The sequence below is a fragment of the Mus caroli genome, unplaced genomic scaffold, assembly GCF_978045245.1.
Source record: "Mus caroli unplaced genomic scaffold, Mus_caroli_1 scaffold_1, whole genome shotgun sequence".
NCBI classification, from domain to species: Eukaryota; Metazoa; Chordata; class Mammalia; order Rodentia; family Muridae; genus Mus; species Mus caroli.
The window spans coordinates 137,595,034-137,621,103 of NW_028227256.1; the positions used below are offsets into that span (position 1 = coordinate 137,595,034).

The 26,070-nt window shown below is 34.4% G+C and overlaps 1 protein-coding gene across 6 annotated transcripts in view; it reads left to right on the forward strand.

The window, feature by feature from the left end:
* The window catches only part of Kcnt2 (potassium sodium-activated channel subfamily T member 2), a 381,807-nt gene that overhangs the window by 113,118 nt on the left and 242,619 nt on the right, over positions 1-26,070 (forward strand). For all 6 annotated transcript variants that reach the window (XM_029477039.2, XM_029477031.2, XM_029477035.2 and 3 more), the window contains exons 4-7: positions 6,235-6,283; positions 9,023-9,082; positions 18,704-18,778; positions 19,951-20,034. In XM_029477039.2, coding sequence (XP_029332899.1) covers positions 6,235-6,283; positions 9,023-9,082; positions 18,704-18,778; positions 19,951-20,034 — 268 coding nt within the window. The remainder of the gene's footprint in view (positions 1-6,234; positions 6,284-9,022; positions 9,083-18,703; positions 18,779-19,950; positions 20,035-26,070) is intronic.

Genomic DNA, 26,070 nt, shown 5'->3' on the forward strand with positions numbered 1-26,070 from the left:
CATAATACAGGCTACATGCCTTCGTCAGTACTGCTACAGTAGCCTATTAGTCAGTCTTGCTAATCTATGAAGGCACCCTATTGGTTTACTCCTTTTATTATTATTATTATTATTATTATTATTATTGTTATTATTATTAATTATTCTTTAATTTTTTTTACAGTCCAGTCTCTATCTCCCTCCTGGTCTGCCCTCCAACTGTGCCTCATCCATTCCTCCTCCCTACCCCAGACCTGCCCTCACCCCTCCAGACCTGACAACTCTCTGGGGCCAAAAGTCTCTCAAGGGCTAGGTGCATCTTCTTTCACAGAGGCCAGATCAGGTACTCCTCTGCTTTATATGTAGTAGTGGCCTCATATCTGCTAGTGAATGCTGCCTAGTTGGTGGCTCAGTGTCTGGGAGATCTCAGGGATCCAGGTTAGTTGAGACTGCTGGTTGTTCTATGGAGTCTCCCTCCTCCTCAGTTTCTCCCAACATTTTCCTAATTCAACCACAGGGGTCACTAGCTTAGTTCCATAGTTGGGTATAAATATCTGCATCTCTCAGCAGCTTGTTGTGCTACAGCCATGCTGAACTCCTGTCTATAAGCCCATCAGTAATAGTATCAGGCCTTGGAGCCTGTGATATCATTGTGCCAGCCAAGTGTAAAGCTAGTTCCTATGCACCTGCTTTGAATGGCATCTGCCTATCTTAAATCCTGCTTTTCCTGTAGCTTCGCCTTTCATTATTCATCCTTTGCCCCCTTTCCTCAGACTAGATGACTTTGGGTTTGCTATTAGGTTCCAGGAGGTAATGCCCCCCCCCCAGGGCCTTCCAGAACATTTGTGGTTTTCTCTAGTGACTTTGTATCTTTTATAAATATTGAATGCATTTTTCTTGGTTGCTTTAATTTGGAGTTTTCTGTGAGTATTAGAATAGACATAGGTCATTGCCTGGATCCAAGACTCTGTCACAGTGAACAGTAGTCATTTCTTAAATGAGTGCATGAACAGACATGTAAATGACATAGCTTTAAAATGAATACCTAGGGAAAAAAATAATCCTTCTATAAAGTATGGAAGTTGTTTATAAAACTTGGTGATTTGTGAATAGAAGGTACATTAGAGAAACCTGAAAATTCTAAAATGATCTGTGAAGGATGTTTCTAGAGGAAAAAGCCATTGTGAATGACAGCAGAGTAAAATTACATTATTTGGAAACATTAAGAGAACAAAGTTTCCTACAATTAACTTCTGTGTACTAGTACTAAGAATATTCAGTCATAATTACAGAGGATATACATTTGAAAAACCAGATTACTGTAATTAAAAACCATAATAAACTAACTTAGGTCTCCATTTCAAGAACACTGTTTTGTTTAGTTCCATTGTCAGTGCAGTCTTGGTTAATGAAAAACAGAAGTGGCCTTTATGGGTCCAGGCTCTATTTTAAAATAATGAGGCTAATTCAGCAAAGAGATTTATTTAATTATAGTCTCTGACCTGATAAGGCTGCAGATATTTTTGAGCTGCCTTGCTTTATTTTTAAGCCTTTTTCAGGAATTAAAGTGTTATGAAACTACTACAGTATGGATAAATAGAAAGATAGGAAAATAATTTTACTGCAAATGTCTGACATCATAGATACTGAAAATGTTGATACAGATGGTGTGTAGTTAAGGATTTCATGGCAGTAGTGCCAGAGACTGCTTTGGGTCATTTATGGGTACATTGGACAAAGAGACTAGTTTACTCATGGCCTGTAGAAGATTTTATCTAAAATCTTCGTTTTGACTATTGAAAATGAAGTGATTATCATTATTATTGTTACTATTTTAGGGGTGTTAATATTATTCATAGTATTATTATTAGTATGACTAGCTGGTTCAAATCTTTAATGTCTGTGATAAAAATCTACCCTGAATTGTGAGCTAAAATAAATTATTGCCCCCCTCCCCTTAGTTTTGGTGGAGTCTCTGGAAGACAAACTGAAGCACATATGAATGTTTTTTGATTTTTTCAAATATTTGAATTTGTTCTTAAAGTTGGGACCTAGTGTAATATATACTGTGATCAAACCTTAAAAACTATCACTATTTAACAATAAAAGTTATTCACACAACAAATAGAACTATGACAATATATTTTCAATATTTTTCAAATATAGAAAGGAATGTTATAATATAAATCTTCCTTCCTTTTCCATGAAAATACTGTGTAGATTTAGACAGTACCAAGTATACCACAAAATCTCAAAAATTTTATTTTTCAAGAAAATATCTAATAGTGATATTCCTAATATGATGACCTTTTCTTATGTAAGAATACAACACAAACTGATACACACACACATGCACACACATACATGTTGACATCATAACCTAAATATAATACACAAACACAAACCTATTTTCCTTGTTTTGTGCAATGTTCTGTAAATTGTCTGTAGCATCCCATTTATAGAAAGGATAGAGAGTGAAGAAGGAACACAGACATAAACATTCTTGAAATATAACAAAATCCGCTGTTACTGGAATCTCACTGACGTATCTTACATGAGAGTCAATCATATTCTCAGACTTTGTCAGGACTGGGTAGAGTGTCTGGTTGGAGTGGTCTTTTGTATTCTACCCTGCACGACTTGGGGAGGAAGGGAGAATGACCACAGTGAAGGACACTCTCACAGCCAGCACAATGAAAACCTTTGGACAATTCTTTGGGTTCATCATTGTCATGCTTCATTATTGCTTGTCTTACTTGGAATTAGGGCTCTTATTTCTAACTTTTTCCAAGTTATGTCTCTGAAAATCATTTCTAGCATTTAGGCTAGAATCTGGTATGCTTCTATATATTCTGATTGGTGCTAAATTGTGTATACATTAGCAATGTGGGCACTGCTATACTATACCAAGTATTTACTTTCTCTTATGTGTTGTGGTTTGGATGATTTTTCAATTCAATGGCCTTGTTTAGATAGTGCACAGTACAGGATTGTATGGATCAGTAGCTTTGTAGTTTTGTTTGTAGCTCAGTAGTTTTGTTTGTTTGTTTGTCTGTCTGTTTTTTCTTTGTAATTTATGCTATGGTTATGCTCAACATATTGACCTGGTTACTCTAATTTGTGCATCACACATACTTTCAGAATATGGCATCCATGAAACTCTGTTTAAATGTCAAGGTTGTCATGGCACTGTGAGCATCTATTTTCCTTCATGTATGAGGATGCTGGGGAAAGTCGGTGTACTATATGCCATTAACTTCCTAATTGGATTGTCTCTCTTTCTTCACTGTTTGAAATGGCTCTTCTTCTGTGTTAATAATGTTTAATACATGATCTTGAGCTATTTGCAAAGTCGGATTAAGCATAAATTATTTGCATTTGCATTTTATCATTTTCTCTTGTTTCGTTTCAATTAGTTATAGTTCTAAATAGTAAAATTGTTATCTACTATTTGATGTTGAGTTCATACAGATTTTCCCTGGATACACAGATATGGCATATATCCATGAATGTGATTAGTAATCATCGTTCATTAAAGCTGTCATGGTTATTTTCTTTGTAATCTTGATGATGATCGCTTGTTGGGCTTTCAGATAGATGCCAGTTAATTTCCTTTTATAAATAATAACATAGTAAATGTTACTTATATATTTTTTATTGATTTTTCTTTCTGCTGTTGCTGTCAATGACATGAAGCTTTGTCTATCACTGTGGTATAGATATAATTTCTGATTTCATCCCTCCTTTGTGTGGGGATTTATCTAGGAATTTGTATGTTTGTAACTTACTCTTGTTGTTCATGACAAAGCCATTTTTTAAATATTTCATAGTTTTGCCACTAGCATCTTACAAAAATTTCTATATATTTATTGAATTTTATTTTAAATTAAATAAAAAACATTAATTTTGCTTTCAATATTAAAGATTTATAGATTCTGTCATGAATCTATAAATCTATGTTATGAAATATATGGGATATAACGCTTCTAAATCTTATGTTAATTTAAAATTGTTAAGTTTAAACAGTCCATGGTCTCTTTCCATGGTTTGGCAAGGTAAAATCACAGTCTAATAAAAAACCCTTCATAGATATAACTATGTCTTTTATATATATGATAATTATCAATCACATTTTAAAATAATTTAGTCTTCATCTTAACAGTTTGTTTTATTATTACCAAATGATTGAGATACATTTTGTTATTTCTGTCTTAAATTTACCTTATTAGTTTCTCTGTGATGTTTTTTCTATATGAATGTTTGTGTACTACATATGTGCTTGGTTCCTTCAGAGGCTGAGAGAGACATCAGATTTCCTGTAACTGTAGTCACAGACAGTTCTGAGCTGCCAAGTGGTTGCTGTAATTACCACAGGGTCATCAGGAGCATCCAGTGCTCTTAACCTCTGAGCTGTCACTCAAACCCCAACACTAATCTTTTAAAAATACTGATAAAGTACTAACATTTTCCTTTCTCTCTCATATTTTTGTTTGTACCTTATTTCTCATGTTAGTAAAATCACAGAAGGAATGTTTGGGGAAGGATAGTAAACTCACAGCTCTATCTTTGTCTTTTCTGACCCCATCTGTCATTCATACTGACTGACTAGACTGTGTGTACTGAGCGAGGTATTGCATTTATAATAGGGAGTAAAAACAGAATAGTGTTTGATGTTATCTATGTCATAATTTGGGGGGAAATAAGTGTTAAATAAGTTTTTAAATAAATATGAAATTTCAGTCGTGTTGAGTAGCAAGGGCAACGTGAGACTTGACAAAGCCGAAGAGAACTAACAGGGTTGATCAGGATTCTGAAGAGAATACTGAGATGAGGAAAGAAACATTTGAAAGGGACCTGAGTAAGAATGGCTTATGTCACACATAAAAAATATCAACGACTTCCATATCAGGGGCTTTAGTTGTTATAATTAAAAGGTATGAATGATAGAGGGACCTGATCTAAGATTTATTGCAATAAAAGGTTACTGTAATTGCAATTTAAAAAGATATAGGAGTCAAATTAATTGATTTCTGAAGATTTTTAGAGTTAATAAGATCTCAAAGGGTCAAAGTGAAAAATAAAAATAAAACCTATATCTTAGATAAAGGTGTCAGTGTGGTGAAGATTAATACTTATGAATTCTACATGTACTTGAAGGCAAGGGTGATGCTGTTGAAGTGAATTAGTGACTAATGAATTAACTGCTTAAAAATGCAGAGGAGCAGATGTCTGGGAGCCAACACAACAGACTCCAAGCCACTTCCTGGAATCTGCACTAGTTAAAGGACACCAGACTTTGAAGAAATCCTAGGTTTGGATTGGAGTATTTGAAGATGTTATTTAACCAGATAGATGTGGCATTGTAAACTTTATATAGTAATGTTCATCATAATGACATTCTGTAGTCTTTCAAGGTTTTTAAAGTAAGCAAAAATGGAAGCATTCTCTTATTCTGTATACTATAAGAAGAAAATCCCAGTATGTAGAAATACATTTAATGCTTTATGAGACATCTTTCTTTTCATAACCACAGGATGTTGGTTTTATTTTTATTAAAGGGTTGTTTTTATTTCATAGAAATTGATTTGCAACAATTTTCATCTTTTCTCAATTAGATTTTATTTTTATAAATAATTCCAGTTCAATTAAGTATATGTATAATTAGTGGTATGGTGACTCTGCTATTGTGGTCATTGAAGAATTTAAACATGGTAAAATCAGGGAGAATAACATTTAAAGAAGAATCTTACAGACAGTTATTATACATTAGGACATAATAGATAATCATACATAATAGTATATATTTAAATGTTTTATAGAATTACTAAAGTGAACTATTACATAGGCAGATATAGAGAGATCTAAACATAAATACTTTTAAAAATAACATACTCTTTATATTTGCAGAAGAGACATTAATGAATTTTTAATGGAAAATGGATCAAAAATTTTGTAATGTTCCTTATCTTACCATATCTTCCTAACTAAAGGCTTTTTTTATTTTTTAATTTCCTAGTAACAAAGATACAAATGTAAGGTAAAATACGATGTCTATATATAATGGAAATAATTATTAGTAAAAAAGCTGAATCTATTATATTGTTCTGTTATTTCTCATTTTGGTTTCTATATATCATTGTCTTTTATATACTAATTGTTATTTTAATTCTTTCAAATATAATCAATTTTTTAAACGAATGGATTTTTTCATATATTTTTTTAAAAATCCTAAAATTTTAATTTTTCTTTCCATAGGTCTCACATATTTTGGGTTAACCGAAGTCTACCTTTATGGGGTTTACAGGTTACGTACATGTTTATTTATTCCTATATTTCAGTATTCATTTATATTTTACAAAGAAACACTAATGAGAAGTGTTCAGTGGATGTTCAAGTTGTGTTTCCCTTATGTTATACCTTAATGCACATCTTAGGCTAATGTCTTGACTTATTTCCTCTTGTTTTTCCAGTCTACCTTTTGAGACTTTCCTTGTAATCTGGATTAGACTTCTAAGAGTATAGGAAGTTAGAAAACAAAAAAACATAAAAAGCAAGCAAATCAGTGTCCTAACACTGCGTGTTTCATGTATCTGCTTTAAGAGCAGCCAAGGGCCACAATTGTGGGCACTTCTTCCCTAAAGGAATGTTACCACAATCTAAATAATAAATGTATAAACTTAGAAACTACACAGATGATTGTGTGAAAGGAAAGAAAGAAAATATGCTGTAGGTTCTCAGAATTTCAAGAAAACTCATACAAGGGGAAAACAACTCTGAATTATAGCCAGTGTTAGTTCCTCCAGTTGCCTAGCCTTAATTCTTGTTTTTAATCCGAATTGGTAAACAGCATTGTTTGTGTAAGATCCTGTCACTTTCCCTTATATTTGTGGTCTATAGGTGATTTTTAACTTTCTAATATTTCTTAAAAGTGCAAATTAAAAAGAAAGTAGAATTACTAACATAAAGAAGACACAGAGGTTGCAGGAAAAACTATGATTTATTATCTGTCTTCTATTTGTTGTACAGTGATATCTGGATCTGAAGTTTGATTACTCTAAAATTGGATGTTGGTTCTTTCCACATTATTTACAGTAGTGAGTGATTTGAAAATGCAATGTGATTGTATATACAAATAAAAAGTAATATGCACACTTCATTTTTTTGTTTAATGGACTTTAATTACTTCAGTGGTTCTCAACTTGTGGGGCCTGACCCCTTTGGCAAACCTTTATCTCCAAAAAATATTTATATTATGATTCATAACAGTAACAAAAGTACAGTTTTGAAGAAGGAATGAAAATAATTTTATGGTTGGGCATCACTACAACATAATGTACTGTATTACAGAAGTGCAGCATTATTAAGTTGAGAACCAATGGTTTATATTGACTTTTATTGCAATGTCAATTAATATAGAAATAATTAGTAGCAAATACCTTCCTAAATATTAGAGGTTCATTGAGTTATAGTAATGATATAGGGGTGCCTCATGTAACCCCTATATCATTCTTTATCTAAAACTGGAATAAATTAACATGTATAGACATTTGATTTTATTTAAATTTAAAATTGCTTTTATTTTACTTAAACACTATTCAGAGTAGAATGTAAAATAGAATTTTAGAATTTTCCAGAGATCATGTAATGATATCCTATTTGAAATATCATAGATAATCATAAGATTATTTGTGGAGAAAATCAAAATATTCCTAGCTTTCTATTATAACAATGATAAGTTGAATGTATCCATGGATAGATTTTACTGGGATTGATAGCCATTCATCTCCTTTGATTGTGTTAATATTTAATGTTTAATTAAATTTTAAAGTTTTATTATAGTAAGAAACAAAGGTAAAACTTGCAAATTTCTTTTTTTGATTATAAAGTAGATTAATCCATAGTTATGCAGTAAATATAGTTGACATTTAAATCATTTCCTGTTTGTATTTGCATATTTTATTCTAATCTCCATTTCTTTGTATGAATAAAGTTTTATTCAAACATGGTTATTCTTATTGGTCCAGGTTTTCTCTTTCTACAATGACAAAACTAAATAGTTAAATTAGAGCCCATATGACAGATAGAGCCTATACTGTTTGCTGTCTTGTCAATAAATTTTGCTATTTCTTAATTCAATTGGACAAGTATTTTACTCTTTATATGAAATCATTTATTGAAATTGTGCTTTCACATAATGAAATTTCATAGTAAAACTGGACTAAAGGAGGTGTGATGTAGTTCAGTGGTAGAGCAGTTGCCAAGAAAGTGTGAGATATTGCATTCGACTTCTCAGCATCACAAAAGGAAAACACTGTAATTAACCCATTTAATTAATTAAAAAGCATGTCACTGATGAATAATTTCTGAATTTCTCTATGAATTTTTCTGTTCCAATGTTTTCTGACAATAACTATAGAGATTTTATATGCCGTAGAGCACATAGAGAATGGAGTTTGTTCAAATAACACAAAACTAGCATTGCCAACCATAAAATCACAATTGGTCATGGTTGTTATGTAATCCTGCGACACCTTGCATTGCTGAAATGGTCTATGCTTAGAAAAGTCACAGACGTTAGCATTACATATTGTGCTAGGTGAAATAAAATGATTCAGTCTACTAATTTTGAAAGTTGTTTTTGATTTTCTGAAGGGAAACACTGATTTGAGCAATAATGTTGTTAAGAAAAGCAAATGGGTGTAAGCCTAATCTTTATGTGTCTTGCCCACTTTAGTCAGTATGAATGTTTGACTCCCATTTTTATTCTTAGGACAATGAGTAAGAATTATTCATTAAGAGTATATGAAAAATAACTATAATACAGAAGGCAGTAAAATACTATGTGTGTCCCTTCACCTACAAACTGAAGTTTATGTACTATGTATCACTTATACATATATGTATCATATGAACATATCTATATTTGTATATATATACATATATATGTACAAATTCTTACATATTTGTGTACAGTTACTAGCACATAATGAAAGCATATCTTATTTACCTTGCATTTTCTCATAGGTCACAATTTACTTTTTAGGTCTCAGTGGCATTGATAAGTCTATTTGAAACAATACTCCTTGGTTATCTCAGTTATAAGGTAAGAGAGTCTAATTAGTTTTCTACTGTAAAACTCACTGCTAGCATTTACCAAGTTTTCTTCTTTTTATTATTCTTACTTGGGGATAAGGCAAGCTCTTCTTAAACCGCTTTAATTATTCAGAGCCTCTGTAGTATGTGATAAAAAACTAGAGTAATATGGTAGGATTTTCCTTGGTGTCTTAGAAGTGCTTGCCCAATTTCTGTGTGCTCACTTACCCATTACAGGCATGTTTTTATTGAGGCGGTGGAATGGTCCTCATATTTATTGTTCTCAATCTCTTTTCTTAATTTATTAAAAAAGTACAAAACAATTATATTTTTAGGAGTTATTTTAATAAATTATTTTAGTTACTGGTGAAGTTCAGTTTAGGTAACACAGGTTAACAAATATTTATAAAGGACTCCTGTTTAATCAATTATACCCTTCATGGCTCTTTTCTCAATGAGTGTATAATCCAGAAAGTGGCATGATTAGAGGCATTATACAGATAAGTACAATGTAAATGAGAAAGTATGAAGCAGTAAAAATTAGTGTGGTGGGTGGTGTCTTAGGATGAATAGTCTTCAAAAATAGTCTAAACCCTTCTATCAGTGATTTTAATAAAGCAATGTGAAAAGACGTGGATGTTGGGATGATTAATTAGCAAAGTACATATAATAATATGTATATGAAGTAAAAGAATGCCAAATGATTAAATTTGGTTAAAATATGGATACCTTGTAAAGCAACATAGAAAGAGAAATTATTAGAACCACTGGGTAACAAAACTCTAAAACACATCTCATAGTAAAGACAATGTGTTTGGTTGACAAATGAAACAAGCTGTAGAAAAAATCAATAGTGAAGTTGGGCATGGCTGTTCACCACTATAATTAAATTAAATTATAATTAAAGATAGAAACAGAAGGACCAAAGAAATCAAGGTATTCGGCAAAGGCATTGCAAGTCTGAAATTAGCCTGAGCTACATGAGGCTCTATCCAAAAACAAAGAGAAAAACGAACAAAAAAACAAAACAAAAACAAAACAACAATAATAATAACAAAACCAACTCAGCCAAGCAACCTACCAAATACACAAAAAATACAACCTAATAAAAAGATTTTAAAGAGAGCATTAGAGAGATTTAAGCTATGTCAATTGTAGTACCTGATGAAAAATTATGATGACATGAGATAAACAAATGACCATCTGATTGGTTTTCATCAATCATAAAAAGGAAATTAAATGCCATTTAAAAAATTTATTTGAATTGAGATGACTGAGAGCAATGTAAGAAGAATGTGGAAAATATAATACAAGGGAAAATCAATATAGGATCTAGATAGAATAGAATTGTCTTTGGAGATTGTACATTGTGGTGGACAGAGAGTCATGATGTGGAAACAGTTAAGAAGAACCCCCAGTTCTCCCAGAGTCTAGACCATCAACCACGGAGTGTACCTGGATGGCTACATGGCTCGAGATATATATGAAATAATGGATGACCTTGCCTCACTGCAATAGGAAGGTTCCGGGAAGGTTTGATATCCCTGTGGATGCTCAAGTGGTAGGGCAGTATAGTGAGTGTGGGTGGGGGAGCACCCTCATAAAGGTGAGGGGCAAGGCTGATGTGGGATGGGGAGTGGGAGGAGGGTTAACTGCGAAGTGGGATACCATTTGAGATGTAACCAAATCGAATGGTTAATAAAATACAATGAGGATTAAGATCTACAAGATTCATTAAAACTCTAAGGTCATGTTCACAGAGATGAAAAAGGGAGTCAGGAAATTCCCATGCAAAGAATGAACATGAAAGTAGGAGCCAAGGATTTGAGAGGTAGAGGTGATAACCTTGTAGGATTTAGAAAGTACAGATAATAATTGCTACACAGAAAAGATGTAAGAGTAGATAGTACTAATTTTTCTTAGTGTTTCAAAAAGCAAGGTAAGTATACAAGAGCCTAATTTGGGAAGAATAATCGTTTCCTTTCCAATTTATTTTCAAGTTTCAAGGTGAAATTACCTTTCAAACCTACATTTTGATAAAGTACTACTTACAAACTTAATCAGTTTCAAAGAGGAGCAGGAGGAGGAGGAGGAGGAGCAGGAGGAGGAGCAGGAGGAGCAGGAGGAGGAAGAGGAGGAGAAGAGGAGGACGAGGAAGGGGGAGCAGGAGGAGGAGAAGGAGGAGGGGGAGGAGGAGGGGGAGGAGGAGGAGGAGGAGCAGGAGGAGGAGGAGAAGGAGGAGGAGGTTGGATACTTTGATCCTCCTTAGGATGGGGAACAAAATACCCATGGGGGGAATTGCAGAAACAAAGTTTGGAGCTGAGAGGAAAGGAAGGACCATCCAGAGACTGCCCCACCTGGGGATCCATCCTATAAACAGCCACCAAACCCAGGTACTATTGCATATGTCAGCAAGATTTTGCTGACAGGACCCTGATATAGCTGTCTCTTGTGAGGCTATGCCAGTGCCTGACAAATACAGAAGTGGATGCTCACAGTCAGCTATTGGATGGAACACAGGGCCCCCAATGGAGGAGCTAGAGAAAGCACCCAAGGAGCTGAAGGGGTCTGCAACCCTATAGGAGGAACAACAATATGAACTAACCAGTACCCTCCAGAGCTGTGTCTCTAGTTGCATATGTAGCAGAGGATGGCCTAGTGGGCCATCATTGGGAGGAGAGGCCCTTGGTCTTGTGAAGATCATATGCCCCAGTACAGGGGAATGCCAGGGCCAGGAAGCAGTAGTGGGTGGGTTGTGGAGCAGGGCAGGGGGAGGGTATAGGGAACTTTCTGGATAGCATTTGAAATGTAAATGAAGAAAATATCTAATTAAAAAAAAAAAAAAGAAAAAAGAAAACCAGACAAGGAAACTGAAGTATTGACACTAAGTGGGTGAAAAAAGCAGAAAGTCACATGTATTATTTAGAAAGTATCATTTCAGTGATATTCTGTATTGACAGAGGCAGAGACTTTTAATAATCCATGTCTCCTGTCAGAGAATGTGAACTATAGGTTTGTCCTGATGAACAGACATCTCAAAATTCACAACTACCTAAAGTGCAAAAAAAAAAAAATATTAGGATTTTCTTTTAAATTGTTTAATTTTCAGCTGAGTGTTAAATATCGAATGTAAGGCATAGGACATTTATATTTAACTACGTAGACATGTGGACTTTGGATAAATCAGTCACATTTCTTTCACTTGTACATGATTATTTGCAGATACATAACAGCCCAATATTAATATTCATGTATAAATGTATTTCCTTCAAATTTCAACTAAAGTTAATATTATAATATTTTTTTTCTGCTTTTCTAAATGGTCTTCTAACTCAGATTGAAAAAATTCTTTAAAATATACAAAGGGATTCAGGATAATTTTCCATTGCAGTGATATGATGATGACATTTGTAATTAATTACTTCCTATCATTAACATTATAAGGCTTAGCAGGCAGGGATTGATAATATATAATATTTCTACTCTGACCCCATAAACTTTAGTGGCTAGCTGGAGGAGAAATAGATGGTAAAGTTCAAGAATTTACAATGGAAATAGTAAGGATTAAAAAGAATTTGTAACTGTAGGATAAATTTCTATTCATTACCTCATTTTCTTCTAATATTGGTCAAATTCATGAATTCTTTTGACATAACCAGCACAGTGTGGAGTAACTTCTTTGCAATGAATCAGTTACATTCTTGATACTAATCAATGGCCTGTGAACAAGAATCTAAAATATGGTCCTTTGTACAAACCAGGATTTTTTAAAAAGTAGAAATTATATTTGTAAAAATGTTATTTAATTGCATTACAAATTTTAACTAACTCTCATATTATTTGATATCCAAATATCTAAAATATCGCTTTAAATATTCACTTTCCATATATTTCTCATGTATATTTGTATAGATTGTTATTTACATATTTAATATTTAAAAACAATTTCAGTGTTAAAGAAATATTTATACTCCCAGCATCATTCTACAATAAATATGAAATGATTTTTAAAAATAAAACAAATGTTTAATGTTTCATGGAAATAAGGAACAAAATTAGCAAAATTTTAAAGTGGATTTGGAAATTAGCACTAGATGAATTAAATACCCATAGCATGATGAACCTAATTTTCCCTTATTTAGCAGTGTAGGTCTGTGTTCATGCAATCCTTTCATTAGTGTTTGTAGCTGCTTGGCAGTATAAAATAAATGTCCAACACTAAAGTTCTTATTCTTCTGGCATCATAAATACCTATCTTTATAAAATCCTTTCAAAATGGAAATCTACTTATACATACATATTAAGTACATCAAGAGGAAACAACAGCAAATATCAGCATAGTTTCCAAACCTTTAAAACAAAAATTCTTCACACTTAAAAGCTTTTGTTCTGTCTATGGCCTTTTGTTACATGATTATTCTAACAAGCACTAACTCTGAGATGTATATCACCATAATAACTTATTTAATAAACTGATAAAGTATGTTTTAGATGGTAACAGGTATATCTAAAAATTTTGGATTGATTGCCATTCTTGATATTTATATATTGTTAATCATACATTTAATGCTATAAGCTTTACTATAGTATTTGAAATCTATTCTAAGAACCTATTTAAGGTCATATTCTCTCATTATTTATGTTAAGTTTTATTGGTTTTAATCTTCTAAGAATAAAATATTTAACTCACACATCCAAGGCTAAAGAAATATTGCAGAATTGGGGGCGGAAAGCTTTTAAGAGCTAAAAGATTAGGTACTTTGTTGTGAGGTTGTGTCTCCTAGTAATATCAGCAACTGTGACAGTAAACTCTCACTAACTAGAATGCATATCCATAAACTGAACAATAGGATACGAAAACACACATGAAAAAGTCCACAAGGCTTCAACTCTACACAATAAACTGTAGGCAATTGAAGAAAACAGAGCAGGAGCAGGAGAGGTGGTCCTCTCCAGGCAGAGAATTCCAGTTGGTAGTTCACAGCTAAACAATCAACCCTGAAAACATACATACAAAACATATGTACTCACCAGGTTTTATTAAGAAATTTATATGTATATACAAGCACTTATATGCTTGCAATAATAATTGATGAAAAAGAACAGGCCATGAATTTGGAGAGTGAACAGGGCTATACTTAAGGGATTGGAGGGAGGAAAGGGAAGAGAGAAATGTAATTAATATACACTTTCAAAAAAACCCACAAATGATACAATTTTTATATGTACTTTCTAGATTTAAACTGGGCTTTGCAAGAACTAGATTGCCATATTTATGCAACATTTATCTTGGTGATAAAAGTACCTTTTCTGTCATGTATTTAGTTACAGTTTGACTAAGAACTAATATGCCCATGGTAATTGAAATGGTTGGAATAATTTCTTTGCATCATATTGAATTTTGCCAGTAAGAATAACCTAACATTACACAGGTAGAATTGATAGCAAATTATATCTTAGAAGGAGCAATCACTTCTGCTTCTAACGTGAAGGTGAAATTAAGTGCAATAAGTGTTTGATATGATTTTGAGAGGCACTTTGCTTGTTGTTGGGTATTGTTTATAGTTTTCTGCATAGTGGCATTCCATTAGTGCATGTTCCCTTTGTTAATCATAATTCAATTTTGTCCTGTGAATTCTCATGAGGCAGGCCCACTAGGAATTCCTAATGGCCAGTAAAACTCATGGATACTTCTAATACTTATTTATATTAACTATTTTAGGGAAGATAATTCACATATGCATCACTTAGTTCAGAAGATAACCTGAGACCTGAGAATTAATGAAACCGAATATAACTGAAAATATCTGTTTTACCCATTAACACATTATTCCTCTATACAATTTGTCTATGAAAATTAGTCCTTAGTGGGAAATTCATTCAGTTGCTGCAACACACACACACACACACACACACACACACACACACACACATACACAAACACATACACACACACACACACACACACACCAAGCAACTCCTGCTCCCCAACACTCAATGAATCAGCCATGGTGTGGTTGGCATAATGTTTTTATTTAATTTCCTCACTTGTGTGAGGAACAGATCTAACCATCTTAACCTGTGTTTATGTTGACTCTCACTGTGTGGTTTCAATTAAAAAAAAAAGTAAGGATAGAGAGCTTGTACACTCCAACTAGGATAGTGCATTTGTACAATAATAGCCCTTTTTCTTGTTAAAGTGTGTGAATAGTTGAAGAGTTTTAAAGAGAGTGGAGTGAAGGTATACTTGATCGGTCCATTGGCAATGTATGTGGCAATGTATGTTTGGTAATATAATGCAGGTATAGACAGTGTAGATAAATTTCATTGTGCCACAATTAGATGGGCAGCCACTAATAAGAGGTTAGCACTAGATGAAAATGAACTAAATGTGAACTAGAAAATTCTCATGCTTTATTTGTAAAACTTTATGCCTTGTTTATACAGTATATTCACATGGTACAGGAAAGGATAATGAAATAGGATTCTTAAAGATGCTTGATTTACTACAAGAGAGCAGGAATAAATTATAAAGCTGGCTTTCACATACATGCATACATACCTGTACATACACACACACAACACATACAACACACATACATTTATGATTTCAAGACCTCAATTTGGACTAGTGGATTAAGTATTTGACCTGAGTCAGAATTTCAAAGATGGAGTATTGATCTGGGCTAGAAAGAAAATGTCTTAAAGTCACAGATTATTGTTGATTATAAGTTGTAGCTGAAGCCTAGATAAAAGTCCTGACATGCAGGTAGAACATTTTAAATCTCTCTTCTAGAAAATTTCTGTTGAAATTTGTTTTCATGTCTGGTGATTTGTATTTATTTACATTCAGGGAAGTTTACAATTATAAACTTCTTTTAAGGGCTTTTAGTATAGGTTATTAACAAGATATATACTTCAGTTACAAAATAAAACATTGCATTAAAGAGAGGAGAGGGTGTATTAAATATTTGTGATTCATTTATTTATTTTTTGTACTTACTATAGCCCCAGTAAGTACATAAAGAAGTGCAATTCATGTTACAAACTCTTTTGCTGGAGAAATACATTTTATCCAGAATAAGAAATTTGAGCAGCAATACACAAGTATACAAATCTAACCGCTCCAGGGAGCTGCAAAATTTAATATGGATGAAGCGGTGGGTGATTTTATAATGGAGAAAGGAGCATACTACAAACTAAGCTGGTATTTAGAGTTAAAATTGTAAATCTTCATATTACAATATAACTACGGGCTTGGATTTCATTCTCTAGACAGTAGAAACAGAAATTTAGAAAGAGCCTTGTACCCTAAAATGAAAGATAATTCAGAAATGAGTCCCATCAAGTCAGAAGGCTATTTTAAGACATCATTAATGGTTCAAGGAAAAAAATCATTAAAAAAGAGATCATGTATTAAACTGAGATAATTATTAGGAGATAAGTTACCATGAACTAAGTTTAAGTTTGTCCAGTGTCTTACAGAAACCGAGAAAGTAATTGTAATTGTTTGTGTACTGATAGAAAAATTATTAGTCTGTAAAGTAAAAGTATAATCTGACATCAGTAAAATAAGTTAAAACTGGAGGTTTTGAGAAGTCTGAGTCAGTATGGAATATTTGGACACTTTATACATCTCTAAGTCCATGTAGCCTCCTGCTGGTTTGTGCTAACTAGACAGAATGATGAATTTATATATATGTAATTGTGTAAGGCAAGAACAGTGTGTATTGTGCTCAGGTCAGATACCCCCGTATCACTGTTCTCTTCCTCAGTTCCATTTCCATTCTCTTTGATTCCAACTCACTTGGTACCCCAGGGCAGAAGAAAGCCAAGAGGGAACTGTGGTCAGGATCTCCACTGCAATCTGACATCCTTTAGAATGATAAGGGCCAAGCACTACCTCACTTTCTGTGATAGCTTCCATGGCTATGCTTGGACTTTGGGCTGAAGGGCCCTCATGCAGTGGCTCAGGCTTTCTTCTCAGGGTCTTGCAAAGATGTGGGCTCCTGTGATTCCCATCTGTTCCAGTCCCCTGTCACCCCCGTCACAGACTTTGTGAAGGTAAACCAATTAAAACAAGATCAGTTTCCGTTCCTTTTTTGCTCTATCTAACTCCATTAAATGGTTGTCTTATAAGTAAAGCAATTGTTCTTGTTCTTACCCTAGCACGCATTTTCTTTGCTTTCCTAATTTTTCCTCATGTGTTAGGCATGGGCTAAATATAGCCCCAAGCCTGCATGAAGCTAAGTGAATCCTTTGAGTCCTTTTCACTTAGCCTGAAATTCTGAGAAAGGTTTCATTTAACTCATAATATTCTATCCAGAAAAGATCTCCAGTTGCTCCCATTTCCCAGCTGCACCTTACTATCTTTCATTGGATATAACATGACAGACATTTTAACATCTTAGCACCTAGGAAGTAGATGATGTAGCACAATGCTTTGGAGATATGGGCATACTTATAACACAGTAATGTACTGAAATAGTGAACCCTCAAGGAATATTGACAACTTTTCATTTATATCTAGTGTTAAATGATAACTGGAAAGTGTAGACAATCCAGTTTTCTGATAGTTTTTCCAATGCATAGATCTTTTCATACATTAAATTCTTTGAGGACACTCTGAGGATTTGCTATGAGACATAGTATTGGTCTGTAAGACTAGGTATTTCACAAAGGAAAAGGTGACTGTCATACTGCCCTGAAGTTTGAAAGTCCTGTTAGGTGGCTTGATTGATTTGCCTTATTCAAGGTCTCCATGTTGGTTCACATTATAATAAGGAAATATTGAGACAAAAAGCCAGAGATATTCACATGCTCGCGCTGCTCTTATTGTGAAAACCTGACCCAGATGGAACTAACTGGAATATCACAAAGGTGATATTCTTTCCCTTCAAAGTCAATCCTCCTTACCTAAGGTTTGATTCATCTCCCCTTTAAGGCTCTGTACAGAGGATCCAGCTCCCAGTACAGGGCAAGCATATTCAGACCATACCCAGACCTTAAGTATCAAGGTAACTTTAATGGGCACCTTTATCATCTGCACAATTCAAAGGTTTCCACAACCTCACAATCTCTGTGACTTTTAATATTGTCATAGCATTTCTTGAAATTAAGAGGACCCATATATTTATTATTCACTGGGCTCTGACAATTATGTATTCAGTCCTTATTAATTTCACAGTGCTGATAGGGAGAATAGAATATACGTGATTAAATGATCTTTAATTTTTTATCAAATTTAAAAATAATGCTAGTTAACCAACTTGTAACTAGATTTACAAAAGACCTGAGACACCTTACAAGGAGCTAGCAGATTTGTGATAGTGGAAACAAATTGTGGCAATTTATCCTGGCGTCTTGTAAGAGTACTTTATTTATTAGTGACTTCTTTTAGAGCCTATTACAGATAAATCTTATATACACTATGCCTGGTCTACTTTGGATACTCACTTTAGTTCTACAAGTACAAAACCATAGAGCACAATTCTGTTAAATTGGTTTATAAGTCATTTCTACGTCCCTATACAGATTCAATAATATGTAAATGAAGGTGTCTGTATTACTAGAGAAATTCTAAGTCCTGGAACTTCTCTGACATTTACTTTTATTCAACATTTATTTATAGGGAAATATCTGGGAGCAGATTTTACGAATTCCATTCATCTTGGAAATAATCAATGCAGTCCCCTTCATCATCTCAGTAAGTATTAGCATCTTAAAAAGGATTTTTTCACTAGATTTAAATAAATTTTATATGTCTAAATACTTTTACATAATAAAAGCTAAAAGGCATGGATTCAGATTTTGAATAAAGTCAGTAGGATGACTGAATTGTATAGTTAAGTGAAATCTAGTATGTTTCAGTATAATAACTTAATGAAACCTACTAGAGAATTATACAGCGCAGAGGTATCATTTGAACAAATGCCAGTATTGTCTAAAGATCCTTAAAATTATATTATTTATATTGTTTAGAGATAGAAACCCATCATATGAGATATTTACCCCAGACTTTATACTGTGAGCATGCTCAGATCTAGTTTCTCTATGGAATTTACCCAGTTTGGTTCTTCACTAGAGCCAAATGGCAAGCTCCTCCTCAACGTGCTCTGTTTCCCCTGCAATAATTCTGTTAAATTAACTTATAAGTTGATCCTTAAGGTCTAGGTATGAACTGAATATGCTTGCCCTGTACTGGAAGCTGGATCCTCTGTAGCCACCCTATGCTACAGTTGTTCGGTTCCACTATCATCTCATATGTTTGTAACCATGAGGATCTCACTCATAAAATTAGGTTCTAGTATCAATTTGATATAGCGATGATGTTTGAAATTAGGGGTGTTTGGACTTTTCTTGAAAAAAAAAGAAGAGAAAACAAGTCATTATTTGAAGCTGCTCTTTACTTCTTATATTTTAATTTGAGTGACTTATGTACAGAGAGAGCTGGAACTAAATTAAATGAAGAGTTCACTGAATATAAGTACAAGTGACTGCAGTTTCTCAACATCATTTAAATTGGTTGAATCTTAAGACAGCCTTGTAACACGTTACCACCTCAAGTAGAGGAATAGCAATGTAAAAAAAAAAAAAAAAAAAAAACCACATGAGAAGACTTAATAATAGAATCAGTAAGGTTGTGTCTGACATCTTTGAAATCTCTTACTTTATGAGCCTGTAATAATTCCCTCAAGAAAGACTTTAGCAATGAGTAAAGACTATTCATTAGTGTTGATTTCGAAGTATTTGGTGCTGTTTTAAATCTTTTCTTTATTTCATTAACTTTTATTCTGTTTTACATTTCTTTTTAATCTACTTGATATAATTTCTTCCTGTGAGATAAAAGTTTAGGGGTTTTTCTTGCTTATTTTTCAGATATTCTGGCCTACTCTAAGAAATCTATTTGTTCCAGTTTTTCTAAATTGTTGGCTTGCCAAACATGCCTTGGAAAATATGATTGTAAGTAACAGCAGGAAGGTTTAAAACAAAAAATATGTTCATGTCCACTATGTTTTTCTTATTCTCAGTGTTTCCGTAGAAGGAGAAGGGTATTTGGCCTCTTATTTGGTCCTTTGACATTCTGTCTGCTCTTGTATATTTGCATAATATGCAGGATTTATCGTTATAGTTATTGAAATTTCAAATGTTTTCATTTTTGAACTTTCACCATAATTCACTGTTTTAAATAGTTTTATTTAACTATTTAGCAGTAAACTACTGTTGCCAGATAAGCTCTCTTCAGCTCCTTCAGTCCTTCCCCTAACTCCTCCAGTTGTATCCCTGGGCTCACTCCAATGGTTGTCTGCGATCATCTGCGAGATGATCTGGCAGAGTCTCTCAGGAGACAGCTGAATCAGGTTCCTGTCAGCAAGCACTTCATGGCATCAGCAGTAGTGTCTGAGTTTGCTTTCTGCATTTGGGATCGATCCCTAGGTGGGGCAGTCTCTGGATGACCTTTCCTTCAGTCTCTGTTCCACTCTTTGTTCCATTCTTTTCTTTAGAGATGAGCAATTCTGGGTTAAATTTTTTGAGATGGGTGGGTAGCACCATCCCTTAACCCGGGTGCCTTGCCTAACCTCTGGATTTGGTCTCCACAGGTTCGCTTCTCCCTCCCCTTTGTGGGGTACGTGCAACACCTGAGTTTCGTGCTGTAATTCGCTCAGTTCAAATACTGCTCCTGATATCAATAGCTACTACCTGTAGCACACATAACCTACTTACCATTTCTTGAAACATGTAAAACATGTTAAACATGTTTCCTGTGAAACATCAGTCACTCGAAATATGGGTTGAAGAGTGTCAAAGGAAGATCTTATTATGGTAGAGAGACAACTGGATGGGTGGGGGAGTACCCTCCTAGAGGCAGGGTAAGAGGGAATGGGATGGGGGTTCTGGATGGGAGATCTGAGAAGGGGATAACATTTGAAATGTAAATAAAGAAAATATCCAATAAAAGAAAAAAAAAAGTTCTGCTCAGGTTCACTGACATGGGAAAACAATCTAAGGGATGGGAAGCTGGGAAGTCTTGGGGCCTTGGGCTCCACACTACTGGAGGTAGCCATCCTGAATTACTGTTTACAGTCAACCTCTTAATAAGGCCGATTGCAAGCCAATCACCAGCAACAGTAGGCCCTAATCTGGTCCTGATAAACTCTGAACCAGTGTTGATCCCATCCTGAAGACCTTACATCCAACTATCCAGTCACAGGGAACCTCGGTTCCAGAACTTCCCCCTAAACAACTACATCCTCTCTTGGTCAATGATATCAAAAATCTTTCAAATACTGAATGTTTACAAGCCCAAACTTACCTCCTCTTGTTGGTTGTGTTATAAGGCTAGCCCCTAGCCCCTTTTATGATGGCACTGGGTTAATAGCTAAGTATGTTTCTGAAAGGGACTCTATGAGCAGATGGTCACAGGAATGCCCAGCTTTAACCCTCCAGACTATATCAGGACAGGGTATGTCTGGGGAATGTCCCCTTGTCACATCAACACTCTTGCAATCCAACCATTCCCATAATCAATTCCAAGTGCATTATTTCTCCAGAATAGGCGTGGTGGACCTGTTCTGTGGGACTGACCCCTGTGTGCATGGAGAAATTCTCAGTTTCTCTACCCTGAGAGGGCTCTGTATATTGGTTCAATTAGTGCCCCTCATAACCTATTATTTGGAAGAAGCAGTGCTAAGAGCTTAAGTAGGGCATGTTGAGGATGACCTTATGAGATAATAGAGAGAACCCATGTCTTTAACCTTAGCTTTCCTTCTAGGGGCAGGTCAAATTCTAGCCAAAGCTGTCACTGGAATAGCTGCACTAACATTACAGGCAAGAATTACAATAGTTTAAAGGCGGACATAGATGAGGACATTCAGCACCTAGACAAATCCATCTTTCATTTGGAGTGCAATGTCGACTCTCTTGCTGAAGAAGAGTTACAGAATAGGCGAGAACTGGACTTAATCTTCCTACAACTGGGAGGACAATGTACCACTTTACATGAAAAGGGTTTTTTTTTTCTATGCAAACCATTCTGGAATTATTAAAAAAAATCATTGGCTAAAGTTAGGGAAAGTATAGGCCGACACCAGAGGCAACGGGAAGATTCCAAAAGTTGGTAGCACTCACTATTTGATTCCTCCCCCGGGTTAACAACTCATATTTCCACTCTAATGGGACCCTTAGTTATTCTTTTGCTTCTCCTTATCTTTGAACCATGCATTATTTATATTTTACAAAATATAAATTTACAAAATATAAAACAGAGATTGGGAACTATTCAATTGATGGTGATGAGGTCACATTACCAACAAATTAGTACAAACAATCCATATCCCAAAGAATCCAAGATTGGCCTCTGAAGCCACTAGTAGAAGGGGAGAATGAAGAGGCCAAAGTAGTAGAATAGTTTCATCTTGCTCTCCAAACTCCATTTTAAGTTACTTGTCCTCAGAGTGACATGACCCCTAACTCTGGGCTCTGGGAAAGAGATCACAAAGTGTTCTCAGCAGTTGGAAATAGACATAACAACTGTGGCCAGTTCACAATAACAGGATAGACTGGTCACAATAACAGGATGAGTTAAGAAAACAGGAGTCCTTCCCAGATCAAGATGTCCCTTTTAGATGTGTGGTCTCTCCTTGTGGTTTGCATCAATCAGTGTAAAGGCCAATATTCCTTTACAGATTTACCCAATCATGTAACACCAATGCTTGAAAGCCCCTACCTCTAACTTCTTCAGTATATAAACCCTAAGTCCCTAGACCTGGGTATCACTTTCTTAACCTCTTGCATCAGGAAAGTTTGTGACCTGAGTCTAAACTCAAATAAAGACTCTCGTGTGTTTGCATTGGAACTCTGGTCCCTGGTGGTCTTTTGGGGGTTTCCAGATCTGGGCATAACAAAGGTTTATATGCAACACCTGAGGTTCATATTGTAGTTTGCTCAGTTCAAGTAATAATAATCCTGATATCAATAGCTACTCCCGGTAGAACACATAACTTCTTTCCTCTTTCTTGAGCTGGTTATTGCATGCCTACTGTTTTTCTTAGCAGAATTCTGTGTCTGGCCATCTTTCACATGCACCATTCCTACAGTGAATTTCCTGGTCTCAGTATCTATTGAAAATCAGAGTCTGAGAGTATGTGACCCCCTCAGCCTTGCATTGTACATGTTTGCAAAACCAGTACTACTTGATGAGGTTGCCAATTTGTGCCTTTTCCAAGCTGGGGAAACAGCTGTTTTGTGTGCTGACCCTAGAGAGAGCCTCTGGATGCTCTCTGTGGTGCTAATCTGTTTAACAATTACAGCTGCTTTTTAGCAGCCTAGCCTTCAACTTTAAGTTCAGTTCTTTCACCCTTAAATGACACATTTAAAAAAAAAACAAAAAAAATTAAGAAAAAAACCTTTCTGTTCCAGTTCTTGCACTTCCTCAAAATAACCTATACAAGAACAGTCAATATTACTACAGTGTCCCTGCCTGTATATTATCATGTCTTACACTTTCCTGTACTAAACATATTAGTCTATTGAATTAAAATTCAGACTCATTAAGGTATCAGGGCATAAGCAACAGGCTTCTAGATTTGCTTTCAGAATATCATACCAATAGCCTCCAGCTCTTCTCTATATATAATTCTTGTTCCCCTGTGAAATCTTGTAAGTTGGAGCCTGTGTTCTTCAACACTGCCACCAGAAAAGCTCATGAAGTTCTGCTTAAAACATTTAGAAGTTCTCTGGCCCAGAATTGAAGGCTGTCACACATTAGTTTGTAAATTAATACAAAGCAATTAGATACACATTATCTGATTTATCAAATTAACAACCCAACTGTTTTTTGTTTGTTTGTTTGTTTTGTTGTTACTGCAATCAAACACCTAATACAAAACAGATTAATGAAGAAAGGGCTTATTTGGTTTATAGTTCTAGAAGCTATTCCATCAAGGTGTGGAAAGTATGGCCAGCATTATATGATTTGTAACATTGTTTTTGTAGTCAGTAAACAGGGAGTGATCAGGAAATGGGATTAAGCTATCTTAAGTCTAAAGGTCCCAAGTGATTGATTTTTTTCAGCAAGGATCCATATTCTATGGATTCCATTACAGGGCTAGATCAGTGGGGGAAGACATCTACTACCAATCTTGACAACTTGAGTTCTATCCATGTGGCTGAAGGAAAGACTGAAGTCCTGCTAGTTGTCGTCCACCTTTCATACAAGAACCATGATACATATGCACATGCACTCAGAGAGGAGACATAGTATTCATATGTGCACACACATGTACACATACACCCTTAACACACACACAGGCTATACATTTTAAATGCAAGAATATGGTTTTCACAAATTTGGAGATTTGTGTACCAGCTAGAGACCAAATGTTGAAACACATGAAGTCTCCACAGCAGACATACTGAATACTACGACTTTAACGGGCATTGGATTGAATTTCTCTGATAATGCTTTTATCTTAAAAGAAGGTAATTTAGTTGCAATCTTCCTGTGGAAATATTCACAAACACACACATACATACATACGACATGCAAGGTATTGTATCTTTTGTGTGTAGTGTTTAGTAATATTGATCACATTTCTTGGAAATTACACTTGTTAGCATTAGCACTTGTTTTTCGCTCAAATGACCTTTAAGCAGACATTATGTCAGAAGCTTTGGCTAAAGACTTATTAGAATAACATTTGAGCATTTGCAGCAGATGAAAGTTTCTAAGTGCTTATCTGAAGTAAGTCCACATTTCTTAGGAAAGCACAGGGCCAATGGTAGCAATGGTGGGTAAACATGTCCTGTGGAACAGCTCCTGCTGTCTTCCCTGACCCGAAAAATACCCTTTTGACTGAATAAATTGCAAATGAAAAAAACTGCTCCCAGAATCAAATAAATTTTTGGGCATGGCTATGTAATTAGCTGTTGGAAAAAATAACCTCTCAATGTCAGGAACTCTCAGTCAGTAACAGCCCATTTACAGTGCTAGTTTAGGCTCCCCAGGCCACTGCAGTATGGTAGCTTGCTTTTTCAGCTCGCAGTGAATGGTAAAGTTCCTACTGTTTTCCTGATCATTGGCTCCTCTGCTCCAGGATTCTAAAGAATGAGAGATGAAATTCTGAACAATAAACATAGGTATTTGTTTTCATAACAGACTTGGGCAGTCTTGTTATGCACCACAGAAAGCTACAATGAGGACCTGAGGTCATTTTCTTAAAGACATTCATTTTCTCATACTTCCACAATTATAATATGGATGAGACTGAATTCTTAAAATTTTGAGATTAACAGAAAATTGTGAGAAAAACATTGAAGAATCCAAAATATGCCTTATGAACTTAATATTTTAATTATTTATACATATATATATATATATATATATATATATATATATATTTTAGGTTTTTCGAGACAAGGTTTTTCTGTATAGCCCTGGCTGTCCTGGCACTCACTTTGTAGACCAGGCTGGCCTCGAACTCAGAAATCTGTATTTTAATAACTTTTTATTTAAAATTGTCACATACTGTGAAGTGGATAAATTGTTTGCTATTAAATATTTCATTTTAAAAATATTTAATCAATATTCCTAAACTGTTATTTAGAGACATCAGTTTTGAACTATTATTATATTGTACATTTTATTTTAATAGTACTAAATATAATTATTTTATTTAACAAATACAAATTTACAATAAATATAAGCATATAGAACTACTAATGTCCATTTCAGTTGATTTTAAATGATTAAATTCTGATCTTTTTCAGTAACGTCTTATTTTATGAATGTATATAGACATGAATAGAAATAACATACTTTGGTATATTGATCTATTTTTCAAGTTACCTTATATTGTCTGGGGAGTACTACATGTGTCTGTTCAACATATACATCTTAATTCATATTTATTTTAAAATTAGTACTACTGAAAAACTACTAATATTTGTTAAAGGAAATGTTTCCTTTCCTATATTACAGACTCCTCTAATTCTATTAAT